The 18,774-nt window shown below is 46.5% G+C and overlaps 1 protein-coding gene across 2 annotated transcripts in view; it reads left to right on the forward strand.

Annotated features, from left to right (window-relative positions):
- LOC147888302 (uncharacterized) overlaps positions 1-18,062 on the forward strand; it is a 40,499-nt gene extending 22,437 nt beyond the window's left edge. For both annotated transcript variants that reach the window (XM_087393711.1, XM_087393710.1), the window contains exons 3-8: positions 7,377-7,496; positions 7,650-7,865; positions 8,500-8,560; positions 8,678-8,749; positions 17,393-17,508; positions 17,604-18,062. In XM_087393711.1, the coding sequence (XP_087249837.1) occupies positions 7,377-7,496; positions 7,650-7,865; positions 8,500-8,560; positions 8,678-8,749; positions 17,393-17,508; positions 17,604-17,706 (688 nt within the window). In that variant the 3' untranslated portion in view covers positions 17,707-18,062. The remainder of the gene's footprint in view (positions 1-7,376; positions 7,497-7,649; positions 7,866-8,499; positions 8,561-8,677; positions 8,750-17,392; positions 17,509-17,603) is intronic.
- The last annotated feature ends 712 nt before the right edge of the window (positions 18,063-18,774 follow it).

The raw sequence follows: 18,774 nt of genomic DNA on the forward strand, positions 1-18,774 counted from the left end.
GGATGAGAACAAAATTCACCACCTTTGTCTGACCGAAGGGCTTTTACATGAAAGTTAGATTCATTCTCAACTAGGCACACCATTCCCGGAAGCGAGAATATGCCAGCGATTTTTGAGCCAAGAAGTATATCCACATAAACTTGCTGAAGTCATCAACCAATAGCATGAAATAGGGAGCCCCGCCAAGACTGGCAATAGAGATTGGTCCACAAAGACCAACATGGACCAACTCTAGCGGTAAGGAAGCTTGCCGTGTGCATCTCGGTGTTGCTTGCCTTCAATACATGACCCGCATTGACGGTGCTTGTTGCCCACATCCGGTAGTCTGAGGACCATTTGTTCTCGAGTAGCACACTGGAGAGCATCAACATTCAAGTGACCAAACCGAAAATGTCAGAGATCACCTTGAAGAGATGACGTGATTGTAAATGCCATGACTAGTTCTAGCAGTCTGTACCACTTGACCGATAGCCTTATCTTGAACTCCCACAAAGTGTGCATTCCTCCTTTTCCATTGGGAATGATGTCGAGGTTGCCTTCACCACGAACTTTGATGGTTGAGCTATTGCCAATACAGACATCACCACTGGAGGTCACAAAATCCTTCAACCCACCTGAAGAAGGACTCATATTCTGGGATGCCCTGCTATCAATGATCCAGGTCGGGACGTCTTTGGCTTGGAGAGAGAGAACCCCCTCTCCAACAGAGGATGCAAGAGAATCAATCATTTCAATATGCACAAAAGTGGGAGTGATAGCAGCAAAAGAAGAACTTGGACCTTTGGAAGAATTGGGACCTTTGTCGTTAGCCCGATACGGGCACTTCCTCCAGTAATGACCTTTCTTGCCGCATTGATTAAACGACCGTTCCGCCCTGAATGCCTCCTTCTCAGCTTCAGTCCTTGTATCAAGGGTACGACGTCCTTGAAACTTGCCCGACTGCGGGGTTGCCAGAGCATCGGAGCCACCGCCACGGGGAGAACTTTGAAACTGCTCCTCTTGATCGAGCACCATAGGCACCATTTACTCCCAAGTGAGAGTACTCATCCTGCCAGTGGTGATCAAGGAAGAATAAAAAGCAGAGTACTGGGAATTGAGATGAGACAACAAAGTAATGGCCATATCTTCAGATGAGATCTCCTTTCCTGCTTGAAGTATCGCCTGTTGAAATTCTTGAAGCTTATTGATATGTTCCCTCATGGAAGATGACTTACCAAGATCTAATATCCCCATTTGAACCTCAAGAGAGACCCTCTTCATCGGAGTAGTCCGGTTATAGAGGGAGGTCACATGCTCCTAGATACTCTTTGCGGCTGACATGTGCTTTACATGGTCAATAATATGAGAGTACAGTTCAAGAAAATGAATGAGTGGACCCTTGCATTGACACGGTCCCAGAAATGGTCCAGATTCTCGGCCGCCTTCTGATCCAGAATGCCCAAACCTTCATCAAGGGGATCTGGCCTTGTGACACCTACTAGGATGAAGTCTACAAGGTCATAAGACTGCAATACTGACTCCATCATAACATGCCACACGCGTTCCCATCCAATTGTCAGTCGACAAGGAACGTGGGACCTTGTTTTTTGCCAATTCTTGTAGAGAAGCCATGGGATAGAAGTGAGAGGGATGGGGAAGATCGGGAAGGAGGATATAGGAAGAGCAATGAAGGTACCCCTTAGAAGGAGACTAGCTCTCCACTCCTCAACCCTAGACTCCTCCTAAACCTTGCAACCCTCTTTGAACCCTGGGACTAGTTAGCTCTCTCAACCGTATCCCCATTCTGAACCTTGAAAACCCCTTCTAAACCCTTGAACTCTTGTGGAGAAGAGAGCCTCCATCCATCGGTGTGATTGAGCCCTCTTTCTCACCTAAGCGAGCATGACAAGAAAGGAGGAAGGAGAGAAGACTGAAGAGTTTTGAAGAGGATGCTTCCTTCATCCTCCGAGTGACTGGCCTTCACATAAACTGCCCCTTTGATCTGAAAACACCCTTCAAAATAACTATCCTTCTATGTACTCCAACAGCAGCCCGTGCCTTCTCAGCTTCCACTATGAACAGCTTCCCAAGTTGTTGATATAGCTTGCTGAATCTCCTCTCCACAGCTCAGGTCTTTTTAGCCAGCCTTAGGCTTTGATACCATGTGAGAAGTACAGCGGCGCGGAGCAACAATGGAGAGAAAACAGCAAACACTCACAAGAAAACAAGAGAGACTTTCACAGGATTTCAGGAAAACCTCCTCAACTGCAGGAGAAAACCCTCAACTGATGTGTGTACAACTGTGAACTGAGATACCAAACAAGGGCGGGAGGGGGCCCTATTTATAGGGTCACCCCCTGTCCCAAAAAACTGACTGAGGGGGGGGGTAGGTGGCCGACTACAAGGGCTGCCCCCTGTCTGGAGCAGACCGACCTGATGGTCGGCTGTGGGGTTGGCTGTTGGGAGGCCAAGGGGCCCGCAAAACAGGGCGCCAACCAGGCACACACATACGGCCTGGTGGCAGCCCCCAAGGCGGGCCGTAGGTGCCTCCATACCTGCCTCTAGCAGTCCCGGGATGGACCTGCAGACCCCCGCATCTCTCCAGACAGATGGCAGCCCCTCCAAGACCTGGAAACAGGGGCAGACAGCCTTGCACAGGTCCATGAACACGTAGGCTTCCATGGTGAACCCCCTATGCGTCTCTGGGGCGGGCAAACCCACAACAATGGCCCTCACACTCCCTCACATGGGCGGGCAGACCCACAACCAAGGCCCTCACTCAAGGAGACAAGAGATGAACTCTAACAGCCTCACCCTCCCTTTGGAGCTTCCTGGAAAATGTGAGGTCTCTGGGGAAAGTGGAAGCAAACTGCGATGGCAACGATGTGCACCTGTTTCGATTTGGCGTGCAGGTCGCATCGCTCCTAATAAGACCAAAAGCTAAACAATGTCATAAAAGTACTGTCCCCATTGGTGTGAAACAAAGGTGTAAAGAACTTTCTATTTATGCTTGAAAAAACCAACCATACAAATCAGTCAACGAAGGAGTGCTAATCAAGGAAGAAAAGCTAGAAAAACTGGTTGGCCAACCACTCCGTTTCAGAGAACCCAATGCATTGCCAACATGTGTGATAAGTTTGTCCTGCTATATCCCGTGATATGTGTGTGTGTGCGCGTGCGCGCGTGTGTGTGTGAGAGAGTGTGTGAGATTGGTATGGCGAGCTCAGCCTCTCCCTCATCTGTCCCTGTACCTTGCCTGCAGCCTGTTTGCTGCTGCTCCGCCTTCTTCCGTACCTTCTCCGTCAGCCCCCGTACATGGCCTGCTGCTGCCCGTACCTTCTGCGCAGCAGCCTCTGCACAGGCCGCCCCTAGCCGTACCTTCTTTGCCCGTCCCCTCGGCACTCCCCTTTGTTCTTGCCCCTTCCTTTGCCTCTGCGCAGGCCGTACCTGCTGTACGGTCGTCCGTGCAGCCTCCCCCCTTCGTAGAGTTTTCTTCATCCGTACCTGCTCCCATGTCCGTACAGCCGGGTTCGGTACAATCTCTTCCTGATGTCTCTTCCTCCCCTCTTCCTGCTGCTTCGACAGATGGCTCTTTCGTTTTCTCTGCTTCAGCCCCCCCTTCTGCCTCTATTCCTCTTGCACGTGTCTTCTTTCGGCGGAAGCGTGGTGCTTTGCCTCCCTCCACTTTGGTTAAATCGGCAAAGTTGGATATTGCGGATGGTCCTTCGTCTTCCCTCCAGCTGGACCTTCTTCGCCAGATGTGTTTTGCTTCCGTTACAGATGTTCTTCATTAGGCTCACCGCTTGTTTGTTCTTTGGATTCTGTCCTTCTGGTTTCCGGTCTTCGACAGGCTCAGCAGTTTGGGACGTCTCTACTTTATGAGCAGGGTTTTATCTGCAGCTCAACTTCATCGTTGGGCTGAAGTTGCAGTGGGACAGGATTGCCTTTCTTCCTTTCTCTTTCTGGGCAAAGGTTTTTATTATGCTCACTGCTCTTCGACTGATGTGGTGGAGCGACTTGTCAGTCGTGCTGGTATTCATGGGGCTGGTTTCTTTGCTTATGTGATGCCCTGGGATCTGCTTTTTGATCCGTCTGCCTCTCTTCTGACTCACTGTCCGGTTTGGATTACCCTCAAAGCGTTGCCTTTGCCTCTTCTTCAGCGTCTTCCTACTCTTGTAGCTTTTTTGGGGAGGCCTCTACATATTCCGAGACATGAGTTTTTGTAGGCTACTCGGGATGTTCGCCTTTGTATTTTATGGGATATGATGCAGCCGGTGCCCTCTACTTTGGATCTTGATTTGGGATTTGCTCATCCGATGGGTATTAGGTTGCATTTTGCCTCTTTTCCTACAGCATGTTATCGGTGCCGGCAGGACGTGCTTGCCCTTCGGCTTGCATGACCACTCCTCGTGTTCCTTCTTCAACTGTAAAGTTTGCTCTTCCTTCTCCTCCAGTTTTTGCTAAGGCTTTTCTGGATAAGCTTTCTTTTACTGCTCCGAAGCATTACTGCTAAAGAAGTTTAGGGTCCGGCTCCCGTTAAGCATCATCAGCCTCCTTCTCCTCTAGATATGGATGTGCCCCTAGGCTCGAGGTTAAATTTCCTCTTAGGAGCAACCTCCCCAAGACAATGTACTAATTGTACTTTAATAACGCATTCAAGTGCGCACAGTGTATTAACGCTAGATCATGCTTTTATAGGAGAATGCAGACTACCTAAACCTAACCCATTTTGATAGCTCTAGATACCTAGGTCCTTGCACATATAATTAAGAAATTTTTATCACTAAAATTTGATGCACTTGGCAATTTACTCTACTAGAGTAATGAAGATGTGATTTAGAGGGTGCGTTGGGTGAAATGATCCTAGAGATGCCTAAGGGAGGTGGCTAGGTCAAACTTGAAAGAAGGAACAAAAGTGTCACTAGAGAAATCACTCGCTATTTTTAGCCACTGGCATAATTTTTCACCAAAAAGTCAATTTCAATGGGGAAGCACTTGAGAAGTATTAAGTTCTAGATGCATGACACAAACGAGTCGGCTCGACTTGCTATTTTCAGCCAGTGGCCAATAAACAAGGTTTTTGCACTAACATCCTTTGCCTCTGAGAGAGATGAAGAGGCATAAGAGCTACTCATAACTTGGGTGATGCATCAAAGCTCAATTGCACTTTAATTTTTCTCTATTATATTTTTAGTAAATGGAGAATGAATTCAAATTGGAGATTTTTTAAGTGGAGGGTACCATGTCAAAGGGCTCGAGAAGGCTCACATTTTATGCCAAAGGAGCACTAGAAGTTGCAATTTCGAAATACTTTGTTGTTTTGAAATCAAAGATTGAAGGCCCAAAAGCCTATGAAGAATTGAAGGAAACTTACAAAAAGGGGGCATGGGAGCCCTTGCTACAAAAGCATCCCATTGGAAAACCTCTCCAGCAGATTTCTCCTCTTATGCCTAAAATAGCTGTCTGCAATATGGTCTGTTGCTCTCATTGTCTACATAAGCACTTATGGTCAATGACTACTCCGACCTGCATCTTCTGATTCATCTGCTCGTACACTCTTCAGATGCTCCAAAGGTCACTGTCAGCTTCATTCCCTGCCTTTGACCGTCTCTGATATACGCCTCTGCCGTGAACTTCTGCACCAATTCTGAATCAGCAATGAACTTTTGAATCTGAAACAATCTTCTGGCCCTGAGTCTGCAACAACCCTCTGCTGAACAAAGAGCATCTACATCATGTGCATTCTAGCCCTTGCTACAAAAGCATCCCCTTGGAAAACCTCTCCAGCATATTTCTCCTCTTCTGCCTAAAATAGCCGTCTGCAATATGGTCTGCTGCTCTCATTGTCTACATAAGCACTTATGGTCAATGACTACTCTGACCTGCTGGCCAGTAAAGTGCCTCGGAGCTGCTGCCAGTTTCATTAAACAAGCTGCTTTCCAGACTAGATGACGGGACCAATTTTACTCCCTAGGCCCTAGCTGGGTAAGTGTCATCAGATAGATGCTGTTTTGATTTTCTTTCTCAACCTAGGCCCTTGTTGGGTAAGGTTGACACTCTTCAATCTGTGAAAAATGGAATAGTGCAAACAGTGTTGCACTATAGAATCTGAAACTGATAATTACTTGGTCATATCTTGATGGGCATGGCTCACCCATGTGGAGCACAATCAAAAGACTTGTACATACACTTGGTCAGTCTGTGTGATTTTCTTGGTCCCTAGATCTTTTTGGGATAAAGCTAGCCTACGCGTGGGGATCCGCACCTTGGCCCCTCAACCGGTCTCCCATTCTGAGTTTTCTGTGTGGATTTTTATATGTTCTGTGAAGGATTAAAGATAAAGTGACATCGGCTCTACATCACCAGCCAAGGCAGTCTCAGATACAAGCAAATGATACCCTCTGACCGTGACACACCTTTGAGTACCATTGCCAGCATTTCTTGTATAATTCTCATACAGGCTGTTAAGTCGGCCTCTGACTCAATCAGCTACAAGTCTAGTATTTTTTCGATCTTCATTGCTAACAATTGGTCATGACATGCTGTCTCCACAGAAATATGATGTGGAATCGCTGGGTCTTGTACACTTTGTTGGAACATAGTGAAAGGATCATACACAAAATGGACCCTGCTGGTGAAAGTTTCTGCCTTCTGGAAGTTGTGTTTATTTTTATGCTACCTTCAACATTGGTATTTTGTTTAGTTTCTATGTACGGTCTTCTGGAGATGTTGATCTTTCTTTTTATTTACACAGTGTAAGAAGAGTTAGTTCTTTTCTCTGCTTGTGTATGTCTTTGTTTTGTTGTATCAACTAAGGTTTAGGAAAGAATTTGAATTCACTTTGATAAGGATTGGAAGGAAAGCATTTGACACTACAGGTTTGGACGTGGAAAGAAGTTTTTGACTTTAAGTGTAATCTGGGATTTCATGGTTTGCAAAAAGAGAACTGGATGATATTCTGTCTCCAAATATTGCAGTACAAACAGTGTTTAGGATCCCATATTACGGCTATCCAGCAGGAACAAAAAATGTTTAATAATCTAAACTTATCAGAGAACTGAGCATCAGGCAGGTTCAAGCTCTGACGCTGCTCCCAAGCATCTTTTCAGCATGAATAAGCGTTGTGCTTTGCAAGCTTGGACAACATGTTTGAATTGTCCAATGTGTGAAAGCCATATATGATCTATAAGTCTGCTGATTAATTTTGTATTTAGTGATGTATTATGACGTAGAATAAAGTTCCACATGGCGACCAGATGCTTGATTAAGAGAATTTAAAATGCCTGAAAAATTTGCCGTATGCTTTTCTCGAGTGTTATTCATTTACCAGCTAGCTTGGTCATGCCTGATTTAACGGTTTTGTACATAATCTAATGAATGCATATTTTTTCCCAAAGTGGTGTTGTGAACATGCAGAGAGAAGTGACTGCAAGTGGAGATGGGTGTGAAAAGGATGAAAATATTTTACGGAAAGATGCTCTGAACAAAGTGCAGGAAACATCTAAGAATGGTTCTAGGTTGGTCAACTTCTACCTTCCCCTGGAATCTTAGATGAAACCCAAAGTTATGTCTTTTAATGATGGATATACTGTATAGTGAAAAACGATTTGCGGTCAAGAAATTATCATCTGGAATCCTTAAAAAGCATCTGATATTTCCATATTGTCTAGCATGGGACTCTCATGGTCTCCAGAAATAGGCCTGCAAGCGTCGAAAAACAATGGACACAGAGAGAGAGATTCTGATGGCACCATAAGGCGAGTGGCTGAGACTCTCTGGCAGAAAGAAGGGAAAGTTAAGGATGGATTGTTGGTTCCTCCGATGGACCCACATAAACTAAATAAACTGGTGCGAAAACAGGAGAAAATTACTGCGGGGGCCAAATGGTACGTTTTTCTGCAAGTGATGACACTTCGTGTGTTGATTCTTGTGCAAATATGAAGATAGCCTAAAAAGGATCTTCTCAGTTCTGTGCCAATTCTAGAATATGCTGTATTCCATCAGTTAGAACATGTGAAGACAGTGGAGGTATGGGTGTTTCTGTTGGTGAGTTCTAACTTTTATGAGCTCGAATTTTGTAGGTCTTTGTTTAAAATTTTACCAGCTGTCTGTGCCTACTCAAATTATTGTGTATGCTTACTCAAATTAGTGTGTATGCCTACTCAAATTAGCGTGTCTGTGCCTACTCAAGTTAGTGTATGCTTCAGGGACATTATGCTTTATGTTGGCTTTCAATATATTGAAGATTTCCAGCCTGTCAACTTTTGGAATTGTTTGTGCCTTTCTTAAAAGGTAAAGTACTTGGGGAATGTAGGGTTTGAAGTGGATTGACATGTTCATTAAAGTTTCTTGCCTTCTTGTCATTGGTATTTTTTGATACTATCAAGATATGCTTGTCTGCACGGGATTGGAGCCCTTTTCACATCTCCATGAGGGTAATGACATAGTCTAGATTTGCTGGATGTTCTTGTACTATACAAAGTACTTTATGAACTCATGCTTAGCTATGAATGAGAGCAGGTTTCATCTATCAGCCCCAACAATTACTCCAGAAATCAAGAAGGAGCTCCAGCTTTTGAAGGTGCCTGACATTCTTCACTTATTATAAGTTGTGTGACTCTGATATGACCAGTGAAGTCTGAAACGTATTTAAGAGGCAGTTGTTCACAAGGCTGTACTTGCCTTTGTTTTCGTGCAGCTTAGAAGAGTGGTTGATCCAAAGAGGCATTATAAGGCTGAAGATTCAAAAGGGCTCCCAAAGTACTTTCAGGTAAGACATTAGTGCTGTTGTATTGCTCTATTTTCTGAACCTTGCCAACTATGTAAGCAAAAGATTGAGAGTCAGCGAGATCAAATTGCTGATGATTTGAAGAGCTATTCAAACGAACGCAAGTTCCAATCATGTAGGGCCTAATTATTAGGGCTTGATAGATGTATTTGCACATGTGTGTCGGTTAAGAAAGTGCCAATCATAATAGAAAAAGTAAGGGACCTTCCTTAAAGGGAACAAGGTGAGGGATCTTTCTAAAAGGGAACAAGGTGTGCTGCCCTATCAGACGTCAGCTATCCTTTATTTGGGAGAGACTAAAGTGAAATACTTGTCTTGACAAGCAGTTGTAGCTTGTATGAAGAGAATGTGGGCAATATTTGATTGCCCTTCTCTCGTAGTGCTAGCCTTGGTCCAAGCGAGTCTTCTCATCTCTTCACAAGAACTCAAGATGAAGACCTTTGCATTAATGGATGCTCATGTGTGTGGGTGTTTAGATGTGTGAGAACACATGCTTACAGTAAGGTCTACACCCAGCTTTGGGCGCAAGTGACAATGGTGGGGATGCCACAGCAGCTAGTCCCTGTGATACATGATGAAGTTTAAGGTTTTTAACATTGTGCAGTCTTAGACTGTACATGTTGGCTTAGTCAAGAGGAGAGCCTTTCTACCAATGTAGTCATGGATTGTGATATGTCTGTGCCTCAGTATAATTTTTGTACAGCGATTGTCACTCAGTGCTGGGTGCTGATGAAGTTGCTATTAGGCTGTTGTGGATACATTTGATGGTGTAGATGTTTTTTAATATGGTCTTGCTCTGTCCCTGCATGAGTCTGCCGCATCTAGAAGTACGAGCTGCTGATGGATGGTGCTCCCGGAGAAACAAAAAGTCATTACTGCCTGCTACCAAGGCACGTGAAGCTCCTGCCTGATGATGCTCCTTCCCTACCGAAGATGAGCACCACCCAAACCTTGAACGCTTCAAGAAACAATCCTGATGATTGAGAATTGAATCTTGAAGAACTTTGTGGCTTAGAAGTGATCTGATGCCCTCTGTCCCTCCTGCACTCGTAGTGTCTAGAAAATGCTCAGCAGGAGTAGGAAACACGAGACACTCCCTCTCAGTAGGTGTCTCTCCTGGTGAGCTATTGGATTCAGAGCGGGAGTCTCTCCTTTTTGAGGGGGCGACTGGATCTGATTGGTCTGCTCTCTCTCCCTCCTTGAGCTAGGAGATTGGATGGAGTCATCTGGCTCAGTGATTTCGTCCTGCTGCCTCTTCCCTGTAAACTGAGGTGAGCCATCCTGCTGACCCATGTCCATTCCAGGCAAGTGAGTCTTGCCCACATGGGATGGATCGAGCTAAATGGATGAGAAGGAGCTGACTGGGCAGCTGGAGAAGATGCTGGCTCCACTGGCATGGTCCCCTCCTGGGCTTGCTGTGCAGGTTGCTCCGTTTGCTTGACCTCCTCCTGGGCATGCTGTATTGGTTTCACTGGTTGCCAGACTAATTCCTGGCCCCTCCTGTGCTGGGCCTGTTTGCACCTCTTCATGGCCTCCATCCTTCTCGCTCCATGTGCCTCTGATCGCCTGTGCATAGTCTCCCACTCACCTCCCTCTTCACGAGGTCACCACTGGACCTGTTCTCTCTGTCTCCCCTGCTAGCACTTACATGGGGTTGGCTTTTGTAGTTCCAATGTGGTGTACAACATGTAACTTCTTGTATCCATTGCATTTCTCATCTTATATTTTTTACTGTTCAAAGATAATCCACATAGATAATGCAATAGTTTGTACCATTTAATTAAATAGAAGGGATTTTGTCTGCACATGCTGGAAGAGAGGCGGAAACCCTACCTTTCCAACCTTGCCATAATTCCCACTTGTTCTCCTACCAAAGTGAATTCTTGTGATGACATCGACTTACTTTAGAGCATCACCTTGGTTTTTCCAAGGACCTTGACATCATGGTTCGTCCAAGTATCTTAGTAGATCCTTGTTTGTCTCAGGTAAAAATATATCATCTTCGTATAGCAAGACAGGGAAAATAAGTCTGTGTTATTCGAGCATATTGATGAGGCCAAACTGTGAGAAAACATGAAGCTGTGTTTCATGCCAATATTGCTTATCGACTCCTCGGACATGCCTCATATAGTAGAAACCCTGCCTATGATCCTCTCCAAGAATGCCTCGATTACCCATGTGACCTCATCTTGAAACGCAACAGAGTGCAGAGGATGCAGCGGTATTTCACTCAGGGCATTGCAGCCTGGTTGTCAAAGGAGGCCACGGCATGGTCACCCCAGCTTACAGGATCAAGGGGTAGAGGGTCTTCTGGATTGAGATACAATCCCCCTTTGCGGCAGCAACCTGGTTCTTCCCTAGAGGCTGTTTGGGAGATGGTGTCCACAATCACAATTGTAACATTTGGCTTGCTCGCTGCATCTTGGTGATGGGAGGCTGCCAGGAGCTCCCCTTGGCAGCCACCCTCATGGCCATCTAGCAGGATATCATCTACACCCCACATGCCATTTGGGGGGGTGGGACGTCAGAATCTTGGGTGACTGCTAAGAGGCGGGCGCTTTTATGCAAGGCTTGGCCTGTAGGTGTTTTTAATATAGTCACAGAGTCAAGTATTTATTGGATGTATGGTTCCCCGCCCTGGTTGTCGGCCCCTGTTTACAAAGATTCCCTAGGCAGTGAGGTGGTTCTCTGAAGTATATGATAGTGTCGGTGAGGGAAGGCATACCTGCTTCACCCCATTGTGCTCTCGATTCAGTTTGACAAGCCCTCAGGGGCACGTACTCTCCCGCTGACTGACTTGTATAAACTCATCAGCCCCCAAATAATGACTCATGGGATGCATCTCCTGAAGTCACTGGATCATCCGGGATCATGGGAATGTGTCCAAGGCCTTTTAAAAGTCTACAAAACAAGCGTAGACTTTCTGCGATCTTGATCTCGCGTCCTCGATGGCAAGGTGAAGATATGATCAAGGGTGGAATGTTGTCTCCGAAACCCAACCTGTCCCAATGACCACTGCTTGTGTGCTTCCGTGTAGGATCCGATCTCTCTCGCTAGTATTGATCCATAAACCTTGGCCAGTGTGTGACCAATCATGAGAGTGCGGTAGTTCCCAGTATCCATGGGGTCCCTTGCTTTGTGTATCGGCACAATGGTGGCAAGGGGGAAGCCGTGGAGCACAGCCTGATTGAACATTTGTGCTAGGATTGGGGTCAAGACTTCTTGTCCATAAGCAAAGTGCTTGCACATGGCCCTCATGATCCTGGGCTCTCTGGTTGTGGAGCCGGCGTAATGCAGCTCACACATTCTGTGCCGTGAACAGCATACATGTGGTGGAGAGAGAGAGAGAGAGAGAGATGTATTAATGTTCGCGGGAGGCCTCACAGGTTTAAGGACAAAGTACAAAGTACATTAAAAGAAAAAACTCATACAAGCCTCAATGGGCTGAAGCAAAGGGCGCGCTAAGACCCTTGCTGAGCACTAATGTAAAGAGCTCAGTGGCTCGAGCAAAAATCAAGTGCAAAACATGTACTAATTAAGTGAGATAGGTTGAGAGCTGGGACTCTGAAACCAAGGCCTGGTAGGTTGACTAATTAACTGTACTAATTAACTGAGATAGGTTGAGAGCGGTGAAAAATCTCGGATTTGCGTCTGTCGGGCTGTCTCACGCTATGGTGGTGAGGGGGGTATGGTCTCCTCGATCTTTGAACCCTCTGGGCTATGTTTAGAGTGACCCCTTGTCTTGGGCGGTCTCCTCTGAGGAAGCTATGATAGGCCGGATTTCAATAGAGTGTGCTCTAGTCGCTCTCCGTGTTGTAGGTGGCCTTTGTGTCCTCTCGGAGATCGAGACTGTCCGCATATCAGCTAGCTCCTCCTCCTCCACCTCACCGTGTCTCAGAGTTAACTTGAACGCATTAAAATCTGTGACACGTTGCTATGCCTGGTGAGCCTCTGTATCTTGTGGTTTGGTCACCTCTTGTTGCTCTCTGATCTATCGTAGTAGAGTCTCCCTGTGTCGGTGCATCTCAAGCAGATAGAGCCCAATGCAGACGTGGTCATGAAGTGGTTTAGTGATGATAATGGGCCAAAGTTGCTCCCATCTTGGTAGAGGCAGTGGTATCGTCCCCCTAATCTGATAGTAGGCCGGACAAGCACGGAGAAAATGCTCCTTTGTCTCAATCACTCCCAATGTGCATAGCATGTAGATCTGCTGCTCTCTGGGTATACGTGCTGCTCTCCCTATCTCAATCCTTAGCTGATGAGATGAAACTCGCATCTGTCCAATGGCGATTCTCAATGCATGCGAGACTCCTCTGTTCTTGAGATACTGGGGTTTGATGATGAATCCCTCCTCCGATTTTCTCAAGAAGTGGTCGCGATTAATCTCATCTTGTGGGATCAACTCAGGAGGTGCATCCATGTTGTACTGGAAGGGGGAAGCTTGTCCATCTGAATCCCGTGCCTGGCAAACCATGTGGATATAGGTGTATACCATGTGTTTGCTCCGCTCTCTGGTCATTGTCTGGATGACTCCAGGGCCAGCCTCGGTAGTCTCCTGTGGAACCGAGGGCTTACTTTGAATCATCCTAGATCCTATAGTCACCTGTAGCCGCTCAAATCTCTTCCACTCTGCCATCAGTAAATCACATCCCCAGAAGGGTGCTTCATACATGCAGATGGTCGCACTAGCGTATCGAAAAGCCAACACTTTGTTGGTGGATCTTGGAAGTGTGCCTGGAAGCACTGTCTCTCCAGCTAGGCAAGAGCACTTTGTCCCCATGCGAGTCATGCCTGGGCTGCATGGGTCATCATGAAGTCATGCCTGGGCTGCATGGGTCATCATGAAAAGGGGCCTTGTGAAGACTACTCCCAGATACGTGTAGGATTTCACTATCTCCACTGGCTTGCCACGATAAGTAAAGCTTAGTCGATGGAGCACTGCGTATGAGGTGTTGAAGACCATAACCTTGGTCTTCCCATAGGTTGACTGTCAGGTCTCTCTGTGTGCAGAACACCTCTAGGGCCTCTAGATGTCTTTGTAGTCCCTCTCCTGGAGATGAGATAAGGACTACGTGATCAGCGTATAGCAATATTTGTATCATGAGGTCAACCAATCACCTCCGAGGCGGTCTATGAAGGAAGTGATCTCATTGATGTAAAGCTCGAAGAGAGTCGGTGAGAGGGGGAACCCTACTTCACCCCGATGGTGCTCTCGACCCAGTCCGAGAGACCATCTGAGGCATGAACCTTGCCTCTGATTGATTCATATAGGCTCGTCACCCCCGAGATCAGTGTCTCTGGAATCTGCATCTCTTGTAGTCTCTTGATCATGTGGGATTGTGTGACAGTTTCCAATTCCTTCCAAAAGTCTACAAAGCATGTGTAGACTTTCCGGTGTCTAGATCTCGCTTCCTCAATGATAGCCCTCAGAGTAAAGATGTGATCTAGAGTAGAGTGCTGTCTCTGAAATCTTGCTTGTCCTAGTGCCGCTGCCCGTGAGCCTCTGTGTGATAGCTGAGTTCGCTCTCTAACACCGACCCATAGATCTTGGCCAAAGTGTGGTCAATACTCAATCATGAGATGTGGTAGTTCCTTGTGTGCATAGGGTCCCTGGCTTTGTGTATCGGCACGATAGTGGTGGTACTCCAAGCAGGTGGGAAGCTGTGGCATATAGCTTGGTTGAACATCTGTGCTAGGACCGGAGCTAAGATCTCTTGTCCATGTGCAAAGTGCTCTGTCCGTAGGCCCTTATGATCGCGTGCTCTCCGATTGTGTAGTCGACGGAGTGCAGCGCGTACATACTGTGTGGTGAACAAGTGACAGGTGGTGGGCTTGGGCATAGAAGACATGCATGGTGGTGTTTGCATCCTTGCATCATAGAGGGAACATGCATATGTGTGCCACACACTTGGGTCATTGACAGGAACATGTGGCTTCCCCTCCGATAGAAACCCCCACCCAGTGGTCGGGTCTCCTCCTCAAAAAGATCTGACAATCTCATCCATCCTGTGTGTGAGGAAGGCCCGCCTCTTACATCATGTCAATCGTCTGAAGGTCCGTTGCTCATCAGATGACGTCAAATGGCCCAAGGTTTGCTCCCGTGTGAGGTGGGATCTCGCCTCTTTGCACTCGTTGTTGAATCAAGGGTTTTCAGGCATCTTTCTCATCATGGACCCGTGTGGATCGGGTGGTGGGAAAGGATCTCATGGTAACTCCCATACCATTGAGACAAGGGTGTCTGAGGTGCAGGCGAGATCTATGCTGTCTCCAGGCAAGGTCGAAAGGTCCCTGGCTAAGTGGCTCACGTGCATTGGGTCGAGGGTTTTAGAAAAGACCCAACAGAGGGTACGGTACACGCAGCGGAAATAATGCCCAGGAGCTCACACAGTGTGCGGTGTGGGTGTGGAATCACAAACTTCTTTACTTATGTGCATTCAATAGGTGTGCAGACTCATCAATAGACAATGAACCAAACTAGATAGAGAAACCACCAAATAATATATTTCCGTCCACAACTATGGACACAATACAAGAGAGACAGATCCAGAGTCCCACCAATGGTGTGGTCCTCTGATCTTACCACAAAGTCCTTCTTCTATCTGCTGGCTATCTCTAGACTAGAGTCCGCGTGCTCCACCTCGAGCGTAAGTAAACTTTCTGTCTAGAATGATCCACTCCACCTTGCTGTCTGGAAACCAGCCTAGGTGGGCAGCCTCCTGGCTAAGTCTGCAGCCCTGCTAGCACCTCTCTATCCTCCTGAATGTAGGTCCAGAGGGTGGCTACCTGCTGCTCCTTTCTGCTCTGGATCTGCTGCTGCAAGTGGTGTGTAATGAGGCCTGAATGTCCTCCTTATATAGCCCTCAAGGGCCTGGCCAGCCAACCGACCCAGCAGCCCTAGAAAGGGCCGACTGCTGGTCGGTTCAGCCGCCTGCCCCTGGCCGACCAAAACCGACCCACAGCTCCCTATTTATGGGACTGTGGGCTGCCCTTTTGGGGCACTCATTACAAGGGCCCTTGGCCCACCTTTCAAGGGCAGATGCCCTATAAATACAGGGTCCAGCCCCCCCCAAAACCTACTGCAGACAGTGCACCTCCTGTCTAGATCCATCGCAATCTGTCCCAGCCATGCTTCTGCACTTTTCTGGCCCTCTGTCCTGCACATAATAGTTCTAGATGTGCTGCCCACATGACAGCCATGATGCTGTCTATGTGGCAGCCCCTTTCTCTCTTTTTCTGTTGGGTACTGCCCTAGGTCTCCCTCCCCCATGCTCTCCTCATATGGGGGCTTACAGATGGTGAGGTGACCTTTCCAACAGAGGGCACGGTGAAAGTGGATCTGGATTTGTGCAAGTGCGGGGCGGGCTCTCCTTGTGGCTGGCACAGTAGCAGAGATACAGAAGGCAAGGTATGAGTGGTCAGCTCCGAGTTTTGGGGGGGTAACATTGAAGTCGTGTATCCGTGAGACAAAGGCTAGTGGGCCTAGTAGGTAGTCCATTGTACTTGTCCCACCACCATGTGGGAAACAAGTGAGTCCTCCAGGTGATGGCCATCTGTGAAGACCATTATAGATGATCAAGTCATGGACTGCCCCTAGCTCAAGTAGATGTTGCTCGTACCCTATCACATGTGAGGCATCTGCGGAGTGCCTCAGTATCCCAAGCTTAGCTGCATCTAGCTTCGGGACTATGTTGTTACGTCAGCCATAATTGCGTTAAGTGTGAGGTTTGGTTTGTTGTGGATTGGTCACCTACCCATCTGTAAGCCCCCATATGAGGAGAGCGTGGGGGAGGGAGGCCTAGGGCAGAAGATGCCCAGAGAAGGGGGGGTGGTGAAATCCATGTAAAATCGGCAGCTCCCGAAGAGGAAACTTGCGATTACAACATCAAAAGATCTCAATATAGGACAAGTAAACAGTGGAATCTTTCTGTCGAACACACAAACAATTATAGAAAGATTGACTAAGCGACATCCGGAAGTAGTGAATCTTGGAAAAAGTGGAATGTCAAAAAACTCTATGATTTTTGTCTTGCCATAGAGTCTAGAGTGCCCAATACCGAAGCCAAGTGAAGAAAATATCACACACACACACACACATCAGCAGCTACATGGTTTAAGCATTTTTTTGCTTGGATGCTCGTTTGGGAGAGACTAAAATAAAATTGTACAGTTGTAGCTTGAATGAAAAGAATGTGGACTGCTAGCTTTTGTCATCACGGCTGTGTCTACCCTTCACCTCTAGACGAAGACCTTTGTATAGATGGATGTTCAAATCTGTGTGGAGAGAATATGTTTATACTATGGTCTACACCCACTGTTGGGCACTGATTACGTCAGTGGGGATGTCAGAGTAGCTAGTCCTTGCTATGCGTGATGGAGTTTATTGTTTTCAACCTTATGAGTGACTATCATGAGATTGGAAAAACTTTTTTTCGAGGATGAGTTTGGGCATGTTCGTGGATTCATCTCTCTTTATAGATAGATAGATAGATAGATATATGTATATGTATATATATATATCCTCCCCTCCCCTCCTCTTCTCTCTCTGCTTCTTTTCTTTCTTACTCGTTTTTCTTTGAAATCGATAGACTATTCGACCTTATCTCATGTGGAATTGATTGTGGACAGGTGGGAACTGTGGTTGGAGGTCCAGCAGATTTTTATTCAGGAAGGGTCACAAAGAAGCAGCAAAAGAGCACACTTGCTGATGAGCTCCTTTCAGATTCGGCACTTACTGCTTACAGGTTTTCAAAACCCTTGTCTCCTCTGATGATAGGCATACTTTTATTGCCATTGGAAACATTTTTATAGATCTTGTATGTTGTTCTGTTCCATTTAGGAAGCGCAAATATTCCGAGATCCAAGATGAGAAGCAGGCAGGAGGAAAGAGGTTTTGGAAGGATAAAAAGAAGCAACGAACACCATCGTGGGCAAAGATATAATGATGGGGGGATTCCTTGCTGCTAATTTTTATATTATTGGAAGCTGCAATGAGAACTCGAAGTTTTGTAGTTTGGAAATTGTGAGTTGTTTATTGTTGTAAGAGGGGCACCTGTGTCATGAGTGTCAGGCAGATAACTCTTGGATTTGAATTCGGAGGAAGGTGATGTAACAAAGATGAGTGGTTTCAAAGGGATAATGCCACAATGCTGCAAGTTAAATGTTAAGGAAGCTAGCAGTTGTGCTTCAGTATTGGTGGTCTTTGTGATGATTTGGTTTGCTGAGCCAGGAGACAAATGTAGCATGCTTTTTTCTTACAATGATTTTTGACTTCAGGGAATCCCTTTCGTCTATACAAAGGAAGCAAATTTATTTTAAAACATTTACTGTTAAGGTTGAATGTTGCATGTCCCTAGTTTGATTTAGACCTCATCTCTGAAAATAGCTCAAATATTGAACAGATTTACACAGATTTTGGGGATATTTATGAAATTCTTTAAAGAGAATTGTGAGCTCTCTCTCTCTCTCTCTCTCTGTCGAAGCAGCTTGAATCGATGCCTGATTTACTGCAACCCTGTAGCAGCCAGTTTCGGGCCTTTGTCTCCCTGAAGGGTACTAAAGCTGCCGCAAGCTTGCTCTGCTGCCATTGGAGCCCGGAGCAACCGGGCTGATTGCCAGATATTTCTGAAATCCTTGTTTGAAGAGAATTGTTAGCTTTCTTCCTAAGCCTTGTAGTAAATCAGCCATCAATTCAGCTGCTCCGAGAGAGTCTGCGCGCGAGAGAGAGAGAGAGAGTAGTGTCCTTGGAAAGCCTCATGAACCTATGAGACAAAATACATCAAGAAAAGAAAATCATACAAGCCTCTATGGCCTGAATTCAGCTGCTCCGAGAGAGTCTGCGCGCGAGAGAGAGAGAGAGAGTAGTGTCCTTGGAAAGCCTCATGAACCTATGAGACAAAATACATCAAGAAAAGAAAATCATACAAGCCTCTATGGCCTGAAAGCAAAGGGCGCGCTAGGGCCCTTGTTGAGTGCTATGCTAAGCTAAAGAGCTGAAACTCAAAAGTTGA

The sequence above is a fragment of the Dipteris shenzhenensis genome, chromosome 22, assembly GCF_047967505.1.
Source record: "Dipteris shenzhenensis isolate YYH24624 ecotype China chromosome 22, Dip_SZ_1.0, whole genome shotgun sequence".
NCBI classification, from domain to species: Eukaryota; Viridiplantae; Streptophyta; class Polypodiopsida; order Gleicheniales; family Dipteridaceae; genus Dipteris; species Dipteris shenzhenensis.